Genomic DNA, 21,945 nt, shown 5'->3' on the forward strand with positions numbered 1-21,945 from the left:
ATACTGCTAGAGACAACTGTGTCTACCAAGAATATCACATTACATCAGTAAAAATTGATTTATAGTATCAGGGAATGTATGTAATATCATGATCGGACACTAGATGTCGCTATAAATAAAATGTAAGATTTATTGAGATGTAATAATTTATGGTTGATCCGGCTTTTCACATAGAATGGGTCATCCCGCAAAAAGTGTGCTTACTTGAATGTGACCTATGGCGTGATATAATACTTGTGTGTTAACTGTATCCTTCATTTAATATTTTATTGAAACAATCAATATATACTTAAAGTATCACTTAAAATAAAACAATATTATTTATTATAGATCAGTGGTGGTCTTAAGAAGGATACATAGGATTTGTGTGACTCTGTGGTGCGTTATGGCCAATATAGAGCAGATCCACACAAAATATTAAGCACAGGGGCATTTTCATTAGTTATAAAGTATAAATTAAAGGGACGTTACAGCTTTCTAACCTGTAAAATGCCAGATGACATTGAAAGATAACACAATATCATACATGCATTGAGTATGACAAACATAATCTGGCATTTATAATATAATGATGATATTATTCCATAAAGTGGGAAGATTGGAGAGATTTTAGGGGGCAGCACAAAATCCCCTCTTATTGCCATTCTTTCACTTGCATGATTAGTAGAGTTATAACCAGCACTTACCTATGAATCTGTCCGTTTCTGTGCAGATAATCTAATCCTTCCAATACTTCCTTAAGAATGGTTGCTATTATTGGTTCATCTAGAACTCCATTTTTATGCTCACCTCTACCCACAATATTCTTTATAATATCTAACATAGAACCTAATAAAATGAAAGAAGAAAAAAAAGAATACAATATTAATATAATAGACCTTTGTACGTAAAAATATCCTGACCATATCTTCAATTAAATATTTTTCTTGGCTCAAAAGCATTTATAAACAGTTCGTCTTTGAGATTTTATCGCGTTTATACACTGTCCGCTACAGTCAGAGTGATTATATCAACTGGTAAATCCAGCTTTTATGCATCAAGAGGTGCTAATGTTTCCAAGTGCTGATTTTTACTTCTACAACAAATATTCTCATGAGTTGCCATCACCATTTGTTCAACACAGAGGACCTTTTGTGAAAGTTCCATGTCTCCATGCCAAAATCTGCAATTTCAGTTTTTTTGGTTTAAGTAAGTGATGTGGAAACGATCCTAGGAGCGCATTTAAACTTGGCTTTTAAACTGTGGATGGCATTTGCAAAAAGCTTTATGAAAAAATACGTTTCTGGACAAATATCCGAAATATCAAAAATGTATGTGATGTACGTGCAAATACAGGAACTTGCTCGGGAATTCAATTGTTCTGATTTCTGATTTGGTTAACATGTTCAGAGTTCATGATTTATGACTCTGTATATCAGATACAAATAATTGTGAAGTGTAAAATATCTCCTTCTCATTTACTCCCGAGCTGTCAAATGCAAGCGTAACAAAGAAGCAAACCTAGAAAATTGTAAGTGAAAGTATATATATATATATATATATATATATATATATATATATATATATATAAAGAAATTAATATATATATATATATATATATATAAATATATATATAAAGAAATTAATATATATATATATATATATATATATATATATATATATATATATATATATACATATAAATATATATATATAAAGAAATTATATATATATATAAAGAAATGTATATATATATATATATAGATATATAGATATATAGATATATATAGATATACCGGTATATAGATATATATATATATATATATATATATATATATATATAATATTTTCTTTTCTACAAGATAAAACTGGTTATTTCCAGTACTTGAATAAGGAATTATTTATTGGAAGGAAAAACACTTCACGTGTTCATTTTAGCAGAGAGATTGGGACAGCAGGTTTAAAGTTCTGGGTATTTAAACTTTATGCAGACAAATAATGGCTACATTAAAGCCATTAATCAATCTGGTATTTTTAGTTGACTTAGTTGATTAGTAGATACAAAGTGTATACGTTAACCCAACTAAATAAACATTGTGATGGTTACTATTGAACATAACTGTTCTTATTTCAACAAACAACCATTTAATATAACCATTTATATATAGTCGTAAACTATAGTCGTAAACTATTTCATATAAATATTAGTCCATCAAAGCTTATTTCTGTCTTATTAAATAATTATAAGTTCTTATAGATGCATCATTGTGTCTTTTAAGGCTGCACAAGAATATTCTGAGCTCCTAGAAAAAAAGGGAGATCAGGTGAATAAAGCAGGATGGAGAGGCTGTCCTTTCTAAATTGGGACATTTGGGAGGTATGACTAGGTGCGGCTAGATGAGGGTTTGAATTTCATCTACAAGTCACTGCTTAGTTAGTGAATAACCCCAGGGACTTGTTTTGAGATCAACTTGTAAATCTTAAGTCAACAAAAAGTTGTCAAAATAAGTAAGCAGATACTCACCTCCACTTAACAATTTCATGACGAGCCAAAGTTCTTCCTTTACCACAAATGAGGTGTAATATGTCACAACATTTGGGTGGCTGCACTGACTCATGGCTTGAATTTCTTTCTGAAATATAATAAAAAATGATGAAGTCTTCGTATAACAATTACACAAATCACACAGCAACACCGGGTGACAAGATTTGTGCGACATTAAAGTATGAAAAAAGCTGGACGGAGATCAGCTCTACCATCTAACATCATTTTCCTCATCCAGTCCTCTCTGGGTTTGGTCTGGGGATATTAGTGAACATCTAGATCTTCTTACATTTTTGGGCTAAAGAATATTTATATGTGAGAGAGAGATATCGAGGAAGACAGCAGCAAACATGATTGATGGTATTTGTGACAGAGAAAGCTCAAGACGCGCAGCTTTGGCCCACAGTGTCCAAGATCTAAGTTATAAAAACACTACTTAAAAGAAAAAGAAGTATGGGGTTTTCTAAAAAATATAAAACAACAATCTCTTCCTTCTAAAATTATTTGTATTCTGTAGCATTTTTCAAAAATGATAATGGAGCCCAAAGCAATCGCTGGAGCATCAAGAAGCAAAGTGGAGAGACGTCATTATGACATAAATCTATAGAGTTGGCTCTACTCCCATGTCTATCGGGCCTGTACTGGCCATCTGTCACACGGGGCAAATGGTGGGCCGCTGGCCGACAGCACTCCACACTCGCCCGATCCACTGTTCCAGCAGGAGATCATGTCATCCAACGCGTGACCATCTGCTGGACACGTGCTGCATGACCACAGAAACACAGCGTGCAGCGTGTCATCCAGATGTCGGCAGCACTCACTCCTTATCATCCCCACTCTGACCCGGCTGTCTCTACTGTAAATGGAAGATTCTTATGCAAATGTAAAAGGGATTTGAGGACGAAATGCATATTAATTTGTGATAAACTTTGCTGAATCTAATTAAAATGATTGGCTGCTGTTTCGATATGTAAAAAATTGATATTATTCATGTATTATTTAAGAGTTATAGTGAACAAAAAAAAACAACAGAATGTACATAATGACATTGTTGGGACTAGATCTATTTTATGGTATTTAAACCAGTTAAAGCAAATTTGCCCATTACTGTTTAAAACGGAATTTAGCCTTAGAGTCAGGGCGCATATACGAGGAAGCATTAAAGTTATGTTGAAAGGAGAACTATAGAATTTTGTTTCAAGATTATACAAACTTGATTATTCAATAATCTGCTAAAGTCGTGCTAAAGATTTACATATCGAATGTATTTTATACACGTTCATTTTGCCTTTGGCCACTATTCAAGGTTTTATTTTGATCCTTCAAATGAGACTCCAAAGCAAGGTCTACTCTCTGTCTGCGTCCAATGTTTGTTTTGGCAATCCAATAAATGCTACGAGAGAACAAGAGAAAATCTCTTGGCATTTCATCAAATTCCTATTTCCCAACAAATTAAGTAGCTGAGAATGGAAAATCTCACCACTTATTTAGACAATTCAAGTTCGCAGATCTAAATAAAAAAGGAAGAGATGGCACGATGTCCCTTGTTTATTCGCAGTCCTTCTTCCATGATACTCGATGATCATTTGTTTTTAGTTTGTATTGATGGCTGGTAAATATAGTAATCATTTTATATCTACTCTTGCTATAGTACACAGTACTTAATATCCACCTGCATATTATTTAGCATGATAGGAACGTACTCTATGAGACCTAACTTACACAATGACCCGTGCGCCAGCTGTTCAGCTGCACCCGCCATATTGCTGTACGGTGGTTTTCCAATGAATTAAACGGGTGCTCTGCATTGACGTTAGAAACGTCATCAAAATTTCTTATTGTAAGGTTACAATACCAGCTAATGAGAATGAGCATGGTGCTAGCTTGATGAAGAAATTCTATATAGTTTACCTTGTGCCCACTTGTCGGCATCAACATATCCTGCCCATAAGGTTGTCTCCATTTGAGACACAGGGAACATTTCCTTTTCACAGGTGGAAAGAATAAGCAAGGACATCTAAGTCTGGAATTTTATTTAACTTTTAGGAAGAACCCCTAGAATCTTCCACAAAATGCAACAGAGTATGTCGGACGGCGGGAAAGGAAGAGGTTAGGAGCCCATTGGGCTCTTAGTCATGGACACAAACTTTTGAAACTCCAATTTATTCTAATTACAATTCAGATTTTTAGGCAAGGGTCTAAATTTTTTGCACTGGTTTATATCTGTGGGATCGGAATCAATGGTCCTATGGACATACATGGGAACTCTGGGTAAAGCTCCAATTCTCTGGGTCTCTATGGGGAACTCTGTGTCACAGGAGTGGCATTGCAATGTGCCCCATTCCCTACCCAGTACCCCATCAACAAAAGTGTCTGACCGCAATGTCAACAGGGCTACCCACCGATGTCAGTGGGACCTCCTACATTCATCTGGGAAGTCGGAGGCAGAAAGGTCTCAGGTATGCCTATATCTGAAATCTTCACTCGCTTACCTGCATACCCCGGAACTCTCTGGTTTTGGCCTGGAGTCTCCAGGTGAAGCCCTGATTCCTTAGGTACACTTCTGTGTAATTGTATTAACAAAGTTACCAATTTTGCATGGGTGTGGGCCCAAACAAGCCATGGAAGCCATGGAAGGCCCAGGGGGCTCCCTGCACTGCTCCATACGTTATGCCTATGGTTGTGGCTTTTCATTGACAAACAGTGGTTCCATGCCTGTGTAGCAGTGCTTCCCTTTGCAATGTTCATCCAGTTGATATCTGACTCAATATTTAGTAATATCAGAGAAAGTCTAAACCTCTAGCAACCTTCGAGAAAGTGACGGCCATATTATAATGCAAACATTTTTTGAATGAACATCTTCATAGATGTGTTTTTAGGCACTAATGTATATTTGTTATGTGTGTTAACTGCCCCACTTAATATGTACAGCACTGCGTAATTTGTTGGCGCTTAATAAATAAAAGATAATAATGATATTTGGCAAGCTGGACATGGTAAGCTTCTGTGGGCCATGCTTATCAGTCCTTTTTAAATTAATTGCTGATAAATACTGTTTCTACAAATCATAACAGCAAAGAGGTCTTTAGTCTACCCTTCCAACTAAGCTCACAACTTATTATTTGCAAAACAGTAACTTAGTCCCAACAACTAATGATAAAGTAATAAAGAGCATTGGTATCAGGACTTTTTCGGCATATAATCTCTTATTTGTTCTAATTATTAATAAACTCCCCTTTTTTGCGTTTTATTGGGAAAATCACTTTCCCAAAGCATTAAAAAGCTACTGACCTGTAATGGAGCTAGCCAAGACTAGACATGCCTGTTTGAAATGAACGATAAATAATTAAGCGCTTTTGCAATAACAAACTTTATATTCTCCTGCCGCCTGTGGAGTGTTTCTCACTGTGTAATTGAATGAGAGTCAGGAGGTCTGCCCCTCCACTTAACCTCTTCACGGCCAGGTGGCTGAGCGAGAGGTAATGGATCAGTTTATGAAACGGGCAGAGAGGCGCCCGGGGGTTCTTGAACAAAATGGGTTCCATACTTTATTTTTTTGTTTCTGTTATCTTCTAAAACATTTACTTATTTCTTGCAATGTCTTATGTTTCTAATACTTTATAGTTTAGTCTTTTTTTTATGATAGAGTTAATCATGTAACAACAGTTTGCTATGGAAAATGTAGATATTTTTGGCAAAATACACATCTTTAAAAACTCTCTGCGTTTTACATGAAGTTTTACAGTTCTTACACCAATTTCTGGATCTCAGATTGGATGGACAGATTCTTGGGGGTCACACAGTCCTTCATATTATACTTAAATTTAATGGTACCTCGCCTTTTAGGAGACAGTAGCTTTCTAGTTTTCCTTAAATAGAAATTCTATCAACTTTTAACAAAATAACTACTTTTTTATGTTGATTTAAAATGTATTGTTGGCATTGCTTTGGATACGTAGGTCTCACTGCCAGCCTAGATCGGTGAAGTTTGAACTCATTTCTGTTGATTGGCGCTGAAAATATTACGCGGCATAAAAAAGAGTAATTTTCGTAACATGTATGTCTACTTACGAGCAGCTCGTCCATACTGGTCTGGCATTTTTCTAAGTTGATTCGCTTTATGGCAACGCGCTCCTGTCTGGGTTTGCATAATGCTGATTGGACCACAGCTGTGGCTCCGCTACCTGAAAAACAAAGGTTTACAAAAAAAAATCTGTTGATATGAGTCATTCATAAACACAGAGTGCCTGTAATGGGCTTGATTCAAAGGACTAACCAAATCTTAGCCTTTGGTAAAGGTTTATCGTTAGCTTGACTGCGCATGCCCAGTGTGTTCGATTGGTTCTTCTAAAAGTTTAGTCAGGTTTTAGTCAATGTATCCATTTTAGGATAAGGAAAAGCTTTAGGGGATACATTTTCTATGGTTTTAACCCCTTAAGGACAATGGGCAGTCCCAAACCCATTGAAAACAATGCAATGCAATACATGTACGGGCTTTGTCATTAAGGGGTTAAATTAGCATTTTCTGTGCTTTGTACTATTGAATGTAGGATCTTTTTATAAGATTTAGTCAGGTTGTTGAATTGCTTGCTGTGGTTTTTTTTTTACACCTTTGAGGCTATTTATGATTTAGTCAGGTCGCTGAATCGAGCCCAATGTTCCCTGACGGACATTTTTCATGGCTCCCTCTCTCTCTCGGGAAGTTTCCCATTTGCTACTTTTACACATAAAAAACAGAAATGCATTTGTTTAATTCATCAACGAATATCAATTTCAACATCTATACTTATATAGTGAGACACAATTTTAGAGTGACTTAAATAAAAAAACGTTTTACAACTTAATGAGTTTCATAAGACAACCACAAACACACATATACACACAACCCCTTAACATCCAATGACGGACCAGGCACGTCAGACAAAAATGGTCAAGTAACGAACAATGACGTGCCTGGCACGTCATTTCATTAAACAGCACACAAGGCAGAACGACCGGCGAAATAGCACATGGGGCAGAATGACCAGATTTGGAAAAAAATTGTTTCGAAATAGCAAAACGCTACTTGTACTTATTGCCCAAAAACTTGCAGGAAAAAGCAAAAAAAAAAAAACATAAAAAAATAGGGTATTTCTAAACTTGGGACAAATAGTAGAATCTATTTAGCAGGTTTTTTTTATTAGCTTTTTTGGATGGGTAAAAGATTTTACAAATAAAAGTGAGAAAAAGATGTGATGGTCAGGTGTCCACATACATTTATTCACATAGTAAATAAATTACGATGTTAAGAAGCCCACTTATGCTTTTATCCAAATTATTATTATTATTTGATGAAATTTTTTGTGCCAAATAAAACAACCAGAACGTAGTCATCAAAGCATTCTTCAAACTACGGAATGCTTGAGTCTGATATTATTGCTTTAGTCATAGGGTTTGACCCTCAAGTCTCTTACGATCTTTTTGACCATATGTATATATATATATATATAAACATAGTAATTATTTATAATCCAGGTTGCATATGACTAAGCCGACAACCGGCGTCTCCTCTACGCAAATAGCTAAGTCTGTATGTTTGGCTGCTTGCAAGTAGTTATAAAATCAAAACAGTCCTCATATGAAGTGTAGACTACAGAAGAAATATTTAATCCATAACCAAGACAGAAATGGGGAGAAGAGGCACGAAGATGCAAAAACACCTGACGCGTTTCAAAATCCTAAGCAGCTCTTAATCATAGGCCTATGTTCAGCAGCTTGAAAAGCGTATTTGTATCTTCCTGACTTCCACACTTAAACTAGCTATTTTTTTTGACAGTACCAAGAATTCTGTCATTGCTAGGCTACGAAAAAACCAGGTCTATCCTGCCAACTCTAAATAGTCTGTAAGCTTAGAGCCGTAGCTGTCCCGACACACCTTCATTAAACAAATCTTGGTCTGTAGCATCCGGTCCAGGAACAAAAACCTGCGCGCTATATAAACATGACGGCAGCCAGATAGGGAACGTCGGTATAATGAGAGGTAATTATTACAAACGCAGAACTGTTGCATTTCCTTAACATGTTGCTCTTATCTAGATAAATTATTCTATTTGTATAAGGGTTTCACTAAAAAAAGACCTAATGCAAGTAGGATTTTACTCACAAACATCAAATTATATGAAATGAATATTAAATGTCATTTCAATACAATGGGTTTTAAATATATTATTTTAATAACATTCTAAGGTGATATACCCTGTGGGTCAGTGTATAAAAAAATCATGTTTAAAGAGAAACTCCTACAGACACCAGACAGGCCAGAAGCCTTGTTTTTCCCTCAGAAATCTCATGGTGCTGCCACAACCACAAGGGATTCTGGGTAGGCGCATGCAAATAAGGTCAACAACAATCACCTTTTGCCTCAATATCCACTTTATACATGGAACTCTTGGAAGTAATTGCCCGCTTTACAGGACCACTTTTAATGCTTTAAGCCATTTGCATTTTTTATTTTTCTTACTGGGATGTTTAACATGAATACTCACCTACCTATGATCCCCCAGCAATCTCCAGCAGTCTCTTCCCTTTGGACCCGGGAGACTCTTGGAACCTAGAACACTGCAGAGAACACGTTGTGGAGGTAATTTCCGACACACGTAACATCATGTCGTAAGTACAGACACCGCAAATGGTGTTTGATACCATATAGAAGCCATTTGTTGACAAAAAAGGCAAATAACGGCCTTATTTTCAACAATATGAAGCTTCATGTCTGACATGATCGGAGGTCATGGTCCGGCTGGAAGAAGACTGGAGAAAGGGCCACCTGTGCACATGGAGGAGACTAGGAAGCAGGTACACCCATAAAAAATTGGTTAAGGTTAATAAACAACTAATCACAACACTAGGTACCTACTGTCTACATACCTATACTACAATATGTGTGAGTTCCCCTTTAAAATCAAGTAAGCAATAAATACATTCTATAAGCCCAAAACATTTGCTGGACACAGGTTTATCACTTATAAGACCGTTAAATCTATAAACACACCTAAAATAATTCAATCGCTCCTTCTACACAAACATCACATTTTTTCCAAGTATGTTGTTCCTGAGTATCTCACATCAAACGGAAGGTTGGAACTATTGTTTTAGAGAATAACGTGACATGATGTTTCATTGCGATCTAGGGAGGGATTTGGGTGCTGCCAAAGTAAAACAAAACTCATTGGCACCCCTTGTCCGCAATCTAAAACATAACTGTGTTAACAAAACTGAAGAAAGAGACACAAACATGGCTTTTCCAGCCTTTGACAAATTACGCTGTTTGCTTGGACTTGGACAAAAAAATCAAGCTACCATTTTTAAGTATTTTGTTAAGGATGTCAGGATCAATGACTTAACAAGGTCTAACATATTTCATATGTTTATAGTCTAATTCTTGCCTATTACATGTTGGCAGTATTATGAGAAGAGGTCGGGCATCTTGCATGCATGATTTAACCCCTTCAGGCCCACGTTTCATAAACTAAGGACCAGAGTTGTTGTCTTTTTTTTTAACATATGTTTGTTAAACCATGATTCCCTTTTCCCATGTTTGATGAAACCACACAAATTACACATTGTTTTGTTCAGGAGAAGTATGGCCTTCTTTTAAAATCATAGAAATAGATGTCCCCCCCCTCCCCCGATATGTCTGTGTTGATCCATAGACCTGCTTTGCTGATCACGATACATGAGACCAGCCAGCAGGGAGGAACAACCACAGATCCCAGCAGGGCCTAGAAAGGCCATGCTGAGTCTCTCCTGTACTAAAGTGAACTTCTGGTGGGTGTCAGCATCATTGTATAATGGTGTACTGGTGCTCACATCATTATACATGATCAGTCAACAGGAAACCAGCAATACTGGATTCCACCGACAAAAAGTCAGGACGTACTGGTACATTCTAATGGGAGTCTCGGTGTAACTTTTTTTAAGACGTACTGTTACGTCCTAAGGGGTTAAAGTGAGAAAGCTTGGTTTGTGGAGCTCTCTCTATCTGGCATTGGAAATTGCTGGCATGAGTTACTGGTGAAATGTCTTTATTTTTCTTTCTTCATATCTGACACATTCTGTTCCTAGCTTCCGCTGCAGGGCTTTCACAAGTGAGCAGAGTTACATAGTTTCACGTAGTTACATAATCACTCAGGTTGGACACAAAGTCCATCAAGTTCATTTTTTTCCAGTACCCATATCTGTTGATCCAGAACATGGCAAAGAAAATATAAATGAGACTTTCACCCAATTGTTCCCCAAAGAAGAACAAACAATTGTTCTTGACTGCAAAAGCAGATCATTTCCCCATATCAACATCCAGAATGCCTGTTTTTGCTAACAAGCCACAAGCTTTTCCTCAAAGTAGTGACTGAATCTACAAAAACTATTTCTGTTGACAGTGCATTCCACATCTTAACTGTCCTGACTGTAAACAAAAAAAACACTTTCATTTGCATAACAAGATATCTGTTTTCTCCAAGCCTTAGATGATACGCCTGTAAATGGCTGTAAAGTTCTATAAAGGAGAAGATCCCCATGTAGGTCTTTGTGCCGTTTGTTGTTTTGCCTAGTCGCCAATATGGCTGGAACAGTTCCAACAACAGATCCTATGTTCAAAACCTAGGAGGTAGCCCACTTTATAGGTGACAGATCACTCCACCGCCTGTCCAACATAGAAGAACACTAATTTTAAGATGGCTAAACCTTTACAACAAGACGCTTGCACAGATTATGTTACATCTGCAACATATCTTTGTAAACAGTTGGAAGTTAATTAGACATGGAGAATGGGCAAGGATTGTCGTAATTAATTGTATAACAAAATACGTTGTGTAGATCCTTATCCTCTAACAGGAGTCATCGATTAATGGCAAGTACTGATGGGGGTCTTTACTGTTCCTCTAATCCAAGGGTTGTTGAAGGGCATAACAAACCACAATGTATCAGGAAGCTTATCCCGAACGACATGAGTTCCTTCCTAGCATGCGCGCTCTTTGTTGTGGTAACATGGTAGCGATCCTCTAGCTGGACATCTTTTCGTAGCGGAGACCATGGATAATTAATAGTTATGTGAGACATTTCTACTGTCTAATTGCTTGTCTATTTATAATCGAAACGAAAATGCAGTTTTTTATGATACAGAAGTTATATTTCATAGGATAACACAAAGAAATCTTTGTTTCCAAATGAGTCTTTTTCATACCCAGTTTGCTTTCCCTGGCACAATAGAGATCACATCCTTTATTCCCTTTAACAACCAATGCCACAATGAGCAGTTACAGAGAATTAATTAGAATACATTAGAGGATGAAGCCTGCAGGTTCCAATTAGCCATCCATCCTATGCACCTGATCATCATTGTAGTTGGTGAATCCACAAAAAATACAATTTATATTATATTACCTAGCGCTTTAATACACTGCCAAACATGAAGGCAATTAAATTATTGCATTATTGCATTTTCTTAGACAAAAATTCATGATTTCATGAGCCTAACTTGTAGTGTTTGTCTATGGCCAGATATAACAATATTAACCCTTTACTTAAACCACGGTTCTGCTTATAAAAAAGTGAAATGTTAATAATATGTCATTGCTAAGGTTTATAGATTTATTAATTCATTTCTTAGCTGTGTTATTTTTGTGTTTTCCAAGACACACACACCCCATCCCATTAGCGATCAGGCTCTTTATTTAAAAAAAATATATTTTGAAATATTTAATAAAAAAAATATAAAAACAAGCCAGAAGAAGGATATCAATTTACTTAAAAAACAAAAATATACCATAAGGATATATTTCTTAAATATTTTTGGTTACAAAGTTGGTTGGCGCATTCCCAATTATACTAAGATTAACATCTGAAAATGCACTTCAATTCTAAAGAATGTTTTTATTGTATAACCACAACCAGAACCAATAATATTCAAAATTTAATAGTAAAATAATTCAGCTTTGCGCTTAAATTTTGATTAAAAGCTCTTGTTACGTAAGCTGGGCATGGCAATGGTAGAACTAAATATTGTGCACACAAAGTGTTAACAAACCAGTGGCACTAAATCAAATGTTTTTGTCCTCCGGTATTTATTTTAGCTTTTTCCTGATATTCTGTTTTATTTCTGCGGCTGAAAAATGCACAATCTGTTTATTTAAATTGCTAGTATTTACATTGCTGTTTATGCTGAAAATGTTACAAATTGTTTATTGGTTTCATTATTTAGCAGATTTATGGCACAGAATTCTGAGTAAAGATTTAGTTGAGAGTAAAAACCAGAAAAAAAGCTGTTAAGGAAAAAAACATTTATCTTTACAGACAACAGACTATAAATCACAGCCGAGAACATGCAGAATGTTTTACTGCGCAGCTTACTGCTACTCCACAAGAACAGATAACTATTCAAATTATAATTCCGACTAAGCCTAAGGCGATAGGCAGACATAGGTATGCCTACAAACTGTTTTGTTACAGCAGGATTACAAAATAAACTACAACTAAGCTTATAATGGTACTCCTTATCTATATTTCCATTTGCCGACAATTTTGGTATAAAGCTCCTTCCGAGTCATCCCATGTATCAGCATTAACACCTAATTATACTATCATGCTCTAGACGTGTGCAATTATAAGTTGATTAATAAATTGATTAATAAGTAATGTACAATACCATTTATATAAACTTTCATTCAGATTTACATATTTATGTATAACCAACTGCTTTAATTCAGTGGTATAGTGGTCTTCAGGTCAAGTCATACTCACCAATCTGTAGGCAGATTCAAGAATGGAGCTCACCTTTATGAACTAGACAGGTGTCCAAAGGGACACAGAGACTTTGTATCCCTTGGGACACCTGTCTAGTTCATAAAGATTTAACCCGATTGTGGATGTCACATGGCAACAGGACCACCATCAGGGGTGACATCAGGGGGTGACAGTAGTACTAATGTATAGGACCCAGGCAAAGCGGTGCAACCTGTCACTGGCTGCCTCAGGGGTACAAATGTCGTTGGGCAGGGCAAGCAAGTCTATGGTCCGTATAGGGTATAATCAGGAATAATACCAGGTTCCTATGTATGTAATGTACAACATAATCTTGCTTGCCCTTTTCTCTGTCTGTCTGCATTTCTCCCCCCTGACTCCCCATCTAACTATATCACTATTAGTGGAAGCAGGCAGGCAAGGGGATACAGGGGCCACAGCTGGTTAGGGAGATGAAAAGATATCCCCCGATCAACCCCCTTAGCTGTAAAATAGATTGAAATTGAGTGACACAGCTGAATCATACCTCCCACGTGGCCTCCTTGCATCACATGGAAGCTGGGCACTGGGATATGACATCATACCCTAGATTTCTGCCTCAATGTGCCCTTTTATATAGGGAGAGATTGGTTATTACCAAGGGACAATGTAAGTCCAATACAAGAATTGTGGTTTTTTGGGGGGTGGTACTCCATATATCCTAGAAGGGATGATACATTGCAAATGTATATACGGAAGACTGCAGTGATTTGTTATAAGTTCTGATTATTATTTGTAGATTTACACAGTGCCATTACATTACGCAATGCTGTGCAATGATTGAGGTTAACAGTTAATTCACATACAAATACAGTGTAATATCCAAAAGCTATAGCAAACATTAAGCTGTCTCATGCTTCATACTCATTTCTCTCAGTAAATATGCCTTGTCTTGCAACATATTAACAGTTACCTTTCCATCATAATGCCACGCTGCTTATCATGCCTGGACTTAGGCGGCCACCGGCCTTAAAGTGCCAGGACCACCTTGTTATCCCCAGTCTGACCCAGCTGCGTGCTTAAACTTTGGTTTATCACAGCATCACTGTTTATATCCATAAGAGTGTAGCTGGCTATAGTGACATGCTTACATGATTCAACGTTTCATTATTATTTCCCCAAAAAAAGCAAAAAACTGCATACTTCTGGTTTATATCCCCTATACGCTACAAATGTAATTTAATGCAGAAGGCTTGCTGTGTATGATAGGAGTTTTACTTTCCAGCAGCTGACACATCATACCTTGTCTAAATACCAAAATATTTTAATTATTACTGTGGCATAATAGTAGCAACATATTTCACTGATTTCCAGTATTTATTTGTTCATACTTTCCATTTTTTTCATTGGCATGTATTAATGGGGAATACATTTATATCTATTGAGTTCCATCATCAATACCTCTTTAAAAGCAAATACCATGCATATGCCTCATCATCCTACTAACAGCAGTAATAAGATTATATATATATAATATATAATGTATATAGATATATACAAATAATTATAAAATAATTAGAGAAAGTCAATATTGCATGCTTGAACTTTACAATTATTAAATGATAACACAATTAAACAAAAACTCACACGAACCAAGATAACACTATGTACTTGGGCATCGTTGTGCAATAATTCAATGTAAAAAAATGAAAAGGAAATGAAAACCTTAACAGGAGGGCTTAACAGTTCTTCCCTGTTGGCTAAGATTAAGTGAGTGCCTATGAGAGAGGGAAAGCTTGCTCCTCTGGCCTTTAGGCTGAGTTGGTATATATATATATATATATATATATATATATATATATATATATATATATATATACCAAATCAGCATATATATATATACCGGTATATACATATATATATATATATATATATATATATATATATACATATATACGTGTGTGTGTGTGTGCGCATGTGTGCATTCTTCAAACACATATCTTCCAGAAAAACTGGTCTAAAAGCAAAGAACAGGAATCCACTGAACTGCATTTAGTAAATTTACAGACTTGTAACACTTTAACTACACCCTTGTGTGTAATTTCCCATCAACATGCTTTCAAAGTCAATGGACATGAGAAAGTCACTTTGAACCTACCTTTAGCAATATACATTAATGTCAACATTTGTCATGTTATGACCTAAAGTGAGCATTTGCTTTTTGCAATGGACATGGTTAAAAATGGCAGTAGATGAAACGGTCTCCCTTAGAAATCTCATGTTAAAAACACAATTCCCTTTACTAACATCCAAACACAGCCCGTAGTTAATTATAAAATTGTATCAAATGATGGTTTATATTTATTTGAAAATGTTTCATTTTAGTTTGTAATCATGTGACGGTTAGTGATGGGCTGAAACCATGTTGCCGCTCGAGCCACTTACAAATGTCTGTGTTGTTCGAGATCTGTGCAAACGACAAAAATGCACTAAAAGAAAGATCTGTTTCGGCTTCTTTGAAACCATGAAGGTATGGCAGCTATGTAGCTGGGGCCCCTGGGGGCCTTAGATGGTTTTAATCCAGCACTGATAACACTACAGTTTATTAGAATTAATTCAACCAAAAACATCTGCTCAATACTTCAATTCTGGTTAGATTATTACAATAAAAAATAATAGTGAGGGTTTATATAAAATATTTATTATTATCATCATTATTATTATCATAAGATGTCTGTAGTTTTCCTAACTGGTTTGCCATTTTTTAAGCTATTTTGAGGTTAATTGGACTAAAAAGGTAGCTGGCTTTCACATGAAACCTATCAGCACTACCACAAAACAGCCATCACGCAAACCTTTGAGAGCAGAAAGGGTTGAATAAACTTTACATTAAAATTTTCTATGCTTATCCCCAAATCAACAAAGTATATTGTAAACGGATTTTTGCATGATGACAGCAGACGGGCTCGGATCATAGAGGAATAGCCAAGGAGCCCGATCTAACAAAGAGGCCCTACCCGTACATCAGGCAGATACCCACCAAACATCTGAGCCTCTTCAGGAGGACTACAATCACTTTGAGTCACCTGAATCAAATTGCAGCATCATTAGAGTGTTGTAGCTTCATCTGCATTTAATATTATTCCGATCAAATACCAAAAAAAAGCAGATGATGATGGCATACTGTTATTTGATGTTGCCTAATGGTTACCAACTTAATTGGTCTAGCTAGATCGTCGGTGGTTCATAATATCTCATCAACAATAGGATCAGGTTTTGTTTTCGTCTCTGGGGGAAACGTGTTTGGTCTTTCTGGCTCCACACAGAAAAGAAACACTTACAGAAAAGCTCACTAAACACAAAAAGCATTCTTTGTATACATCGTAAAGTCGAGGTCAAAGTGTTTGCTTTGGGTAGTACAACAATAACTCACATACAATACATACAATACATGGTCACTAAAACCAGCTGCTTGTAATTCCATCTTGAATCTTTTTTGATTAGAGGAGACTTTTTAATATAGAAATGTTATAGATATATTGATGTGTGTTGTATTGGTGGCATTGAGGCGTAAGATAAAACTTGATATGATTAAAGATGTTTTATATCCTATTGCCTTAAAATTGACTAAAAGGGTGTGAATAAATGTCTTCTTTATCAAATGAATGAAGCTATACTTGAACAACAGGTCACTTTTATGCCTACCAGCTGGGATGACCAGCAGATGGCAACCTGAAGGTGACAAGTTGTTAGCAGAGAATGTTCCCCAAACTGCAGGAGAATTATACCTATTAACAAAAAAGTATTTGAAGTTTTAATAAGACAATGGTGCTGCTTAGCAACAGAGCCCTGATATTCATCTCCCCAATTTATTATATGACTGCAAGGAGACATCTTACAATGCTTCCACCTGCCTATAAAGATTAACTAGTTAGACAGATAATAAAATATAAAAGGATTGGGATTATTACAACAAATTATAAAGATATATTCATCCGTTCCTGCTGCAATCCTCTCCGGTTTTAAACAAAGCAAATCTCCTTTAAACCACAATTTCTCTTAGATTTACTCACGTTCTCCGAAGTTATAAATGGGTACGAGAGCAGAGAATCAAGCATTTCCCGGAAGAAAGGGACAATGTTACAGCCTTTAAATAAAAGGGAACATATTAACTAATGTTATGCTAGGAATCATAGGTTTCCTACTATGTTTTCATCATTTTATACGTTGCCTTAACCTGATTCCATATACATTAAATATTTATCACTTGTTGTTTCTATAAGTCAAATTCTTATGTTATATAATACGTTTTATCCCCTGTCTACCCATTGTACAGCGCTACAGAATATGATGGCACAATAATAAAAATAATATGTATTCAAGCTGTGTCTTTACCAATTATATGTAGGGAGGGATCTGTTTCAGGAGTTTTCTTCAAAGGAGGAGGTCAAAATCTAAAGCCTAGAGGGTCAGAGGTTTAGATGTAACATAAGGAAGTTCTACTTTATAGAGAGGGTGATAGATAAATGGAATGGCTGAAAGTGGTACAGGCTTATATAGTGAGGGGATCTAAATATGCATTGGGTAGGCATAAAGCTATCCTGAATCTAAGACAAGATCAATGATTGATTAAGGTCTTAACAGCAGAAACATGGGCAGACTAAATGAGCCAATTGGTTCTTATCTGCCTTCAAAGTCTATATTTCTATCTGTTTTCACAACCAAGGAAAAATAACCCTTTGCGTTTCAGAAGATGAGAAATGGATGCCCGAGCACTCAGGAGGTTAAAAATGTCCAACCTGTTCTTCTTGTTCCTAATGTACAGTGAAGAGCTTTCACTATGGTCATTTGGGGAATTTAATCCCAACTACAGTTATTCACTAACTCAAGAAAAAGAACTTTTTGAAAAGTTGAAAGCAGAAACACTTTTATTGCACTCAGTCGAGCCCAAAGAAAGTAGGACCCTCTGTGCCTTTTGAAATTGGTACCTTTGCATGATAAGCTGCTTCATGAATGTCTCAGTAGGTCACTAGGAGTCATATCCCACGTGGATCCCTTCATTCCATTAAGAATTAAACAAGGCATAGAAAGTGTCAACGATCTTTGTCTGAAGTATATCATTATAGTATATCAGTGTAGACCAGGGGGTATATTCCCCAACCCCGAGTTTGAAGGGCATTTATAAATTATAAAGAGCTGGTCCTGAATCATGTATAGTTAATCTGAGGACGTTTAATTTCATTGAACATGGCCAACTCAGTCATGTTTTTGCAGGAGATGCTCTTTCTGGTTAGCCCTTTAAAATATCTGTAATGTCATGAATGATGTCAGCTATAATGTCATCATTCATGAAATTGCTGTGATTTGCATAGTGACACGTTAAATCAATCATATTTTAATAAAAGACAGTCTTGTTTTTATTTAATGTCTCCAAAAACGAGTTTGGCAAATTACGGTTCAAGTTTTTACTGGTGCCTTAGTGAAAATGAGGCTTAACCCTTTAGGTCCCAAGACATGAAGAGCCACAACCTCTAGATTACATTAACCAGGGAATCATAAATCATGTATCTCACAAGGCTTTATAATAATAATAATAATAATAATAATAATAATCTCCAGTGAGGGAAATCTTTCAGTTCCTATGTTATCATATAGTATGTATGGACCAGAATCCTACAAAAAGAGAATGTATGTAACAAAAGAAAAACTGAAGGCAATCCTATCTATGAAGAAGCGTCTCTGATATCTAAGCCAGATTTTCTGATGCTCCAGCAGCCCCAAACTTCCAGCTAAGCATAGTTTAATCTTTAATTCAAACAGCTCTGTATAAAAAAGACAATTAGTTCAACTGTATTTATGTAAGAGATAATAAAACCAACCCTTAAGGGCCAAAGTTGTGAATTTATTCCAAGCTTCTCAAAGTAACTACCTACCAAAGAAAGAATGGTGAGAATAGGCGAGGAAACTGAGAAATCTCACTAATTTAACTATACATTATACAGGGTCAACCAAGCTCTTCCTTTATCAGAAGCTCTCTGACTTTGGACTTTCATAATGCATATTAAAGTAAATGAAATAAAACACAACTCTACTCTACTTCTACATTTGGTGAATATATCCATCTGGTGTCCAGTCCTCTAACATACAATAAATAACTAATACTCTTTATAAAAACTGCTTCTTCCAACAAAGCCCTGCTTGGATTTGACCGGTTTGGAGTTAAAGTAGCCATACCAATTATTTCCCACCATATTTAACCAGCCTTCTACTTCCATTTCCAAATTAGAAGTTCACCAGCTGGTCATAGAAAGCAAAAATAATACCCCGATTAAGCATTTTGATGCAATGCTTATATTTGAAGGCTTTCCATTACCAAATGCCCATTACTTATTCCATTCACATATTTCACAACAAACTTTCATAACATACCAATTAAAGATGATACAGTATAAACTCTCTTTGAATCATTAATAGGGTGCTTAACACAATTGCAAAAAAAAAATCTGTTTTCTTTTTATTTATTTTTGTTTATTTGTTTAGAAATAAATGATTGCATACAAAATTATTATTATTTTATTTATTTTTTTAATATGACTCTGACATGAAAGAAAACAAATTAAATCCTAACAATAACACAAGTTATTTTAACAAATATTTCTTGCTTTCATTCAATAAGCTGTTTAATACAATATATATATATATATATATATATATATATACCTATATATATATACAAGTGATGCATCTTTTTAGGTCCATAGGAAATGTACAAGAAACAACATCAGGAGCTTCCTTTTACTTTCACATAAATAATTGTCTCTGTTATTATATTATGTACAACATTGAAGCTGGCTAAATTTAGACTGCTGCGCATCTGGTCCTTTTGGGGATATAAACCAGGAACAGGATAAGCAATAAAGCAATATTTCAAATAAGTGCTAGTAACAGGTTAGCTAAAACACTAAAGAACCATCTTATTGTGCATAGATCTGCAACAAAAAGCAAAAAAAAGAGCTATATCGATTTATATATATGTGTTTAATTTATATTGTGTTTTATATATATATATATATACACATATACATATAAATATATATATATATATATATATATATATAATGTTTTAGTAATTTTCGACAAAATATTTAAAAAAAATATAATGCCCTTTGAGATGCTTGCAACATTTTACCAACAGCACAAACCTCTGGCAACCAAAGGGTGAATGAAAGAGTCCTGAAAGCCTATTAATAGCAGTAAATGCGGAAGTACATAAAGCTTATGATGTAACATTTACATTGTGTGATGAGTATATATTGCTGTAGGTAACGAATTAAAGAGTATTTATGACAGTGATGGTATTAACCCTGCTTCCAAGGGACGAATGTAAAATGAGCAGCGTGTCAGTGTAAAAGGGGTTAAATGACACAGGGGAAGCAGGGGTCGGTGTTTTGGGTTATCACTGGGCGCATGCCAAGATAACAGGCAAGGGGCAAGATGCTGTACCCGATGCTGCTGTCATCGTTATGGCCAGGCAGGCAACCTTGAGGCGCACATGGGCAAGGCTGCTGTCTCAGGCAGGGCTCGGGATGCTGAATGTCACAGGCAGGAGGCAGGGTGTATGTCACAGTCAGGAGGGACTAGGCTGGGTGTAGTAGGTGTGATCTTAAAGGTACAGGCAGTGACCGGGGGCATTACTGTGAGTGTATGAATGCCTTGCACTTGTGCTGCAGCTTGTATGGATACTCAAAGGCAGAGGAGGGTAGTCAGGGTGCAGCATCACTGCAGTGACAGCTGTGCAAGTGTGAGAAGCTGCAGCAGCCCCGGAGGATGCCGGTAGGCCCAAAGCCAGCTACCTAAGTGTCTGATCACCTGGAAGATAATATCGGAGAAGGGATTTAAATTGACTGACCGATGACCTCCTGGAGTTCGTAGCTGTCCCTGCAGATTGGCCATCCGATGGGCTGCGCAGGGAGCGGGCTGTGCACCGGAGACTCAGTCTGCTCTGCCATCCTGCCAAGCGCTGCTGCTGCTGCTGCTGGAAGTCGCCGGGTCACCTCTGCTCAGTGGGGTGAGCTCGCACTTCCAGAGGACACTCACTCACCAGCTCACTCAGCTCCAAGCAGTGGGGAGAGAGAGGAGGGGAGGCCAGGAGGCAGGGGGTGGCGCTGGGGCTGCTTCCTCCTGTGTGACAGTGGAGGAGGAGGAGGAGCTGCTCGCAGAGAAGCTCTCCCCATCCCCAGACTCATCCTGTTACTCAGTAATACACATTTACATCGCTGCCGGTTAACCTGCCTGCGATGGGCAGACTGAGCGCCTTTAACGCACAGAGAGTTTATCTTGGCAGCTTTCAGAAGACTTTTGGCAGCTTTTACACTGAAAAAAGAGGGTTGGGCAGTTTCTGCCAATCCTGCTGCCCTGAAATGCAACTCTTATCGTCCATAGTCAGAGTGTGAAGGAGGATGTGATCAATAATTTAAAAAAAAGTCCAATATTGTCCAACATGTGTGATTGACCTGCAACTCACATCACACGAATTATCATTATCTAAGATGATAGAAGTATAAGTGGTCCTCAGCCCTCAACACCTTTCATGAAAATGAAGGTTTAATCCCTTGGACTATTTGTGATATACATTATTTTTGTACTATATGTAACTCTTTGAGTAC

At 36.5% G+C, this 21,945-nt stretch overlaps 1 protein-coding gene across 2 annotated transcripts in view; it reads right to left on the reverse strand.

Annotated features, from left to right (window-relative positions):
* The window catches only part of STK39 (serine/threonine kinase 39), a 95,028-nt gene extending 73,588 nt beyond the window's left edge, over positions 1-21,440 (reverse strand). For both annotated transcript variants that reach the window (XM_053470844.1, XM_053470843.1), the window contains exons 1-4: positions 21,189-21,440; positions 6,596-6,708; positions 2,504-2,612; positions 687-828 (exon numbers count right to left, since the gene is read on the reverse strand). In XM_053470844.1, the coding sequence (XP_053326819.1) occupies positions 687-828; positions 2,504-2,612; positions 6,596-6,708; positions 21,189-21,288 (464 nt within the window). In that variant the 5' untranslated portion in view covers positions 21,289-21,440. The remainder of the gene's footprint in view (positions 1-686; positions 829-2,503; positions 2,613-6,595; positions 6,709-21,188) is intronic.
* Between the last annotated feature and the right edge of the window lie 505 nt (positions 21,441-21,945).

Source organism: Spea bombifrons, chromosome 7, assembly GCF_027358695.1.
Source record: "Spea bombifrons isolate aSpeBom1 chromosome 7, aSpeBom1.2.pri, whole genome shotgun sequence".
Taxonomy (NCBI): Eukaryota; Metazoa; Chordata; class Amphibia; order Anura; family Pelobatidae; genus Spea; species Spea bombifrons.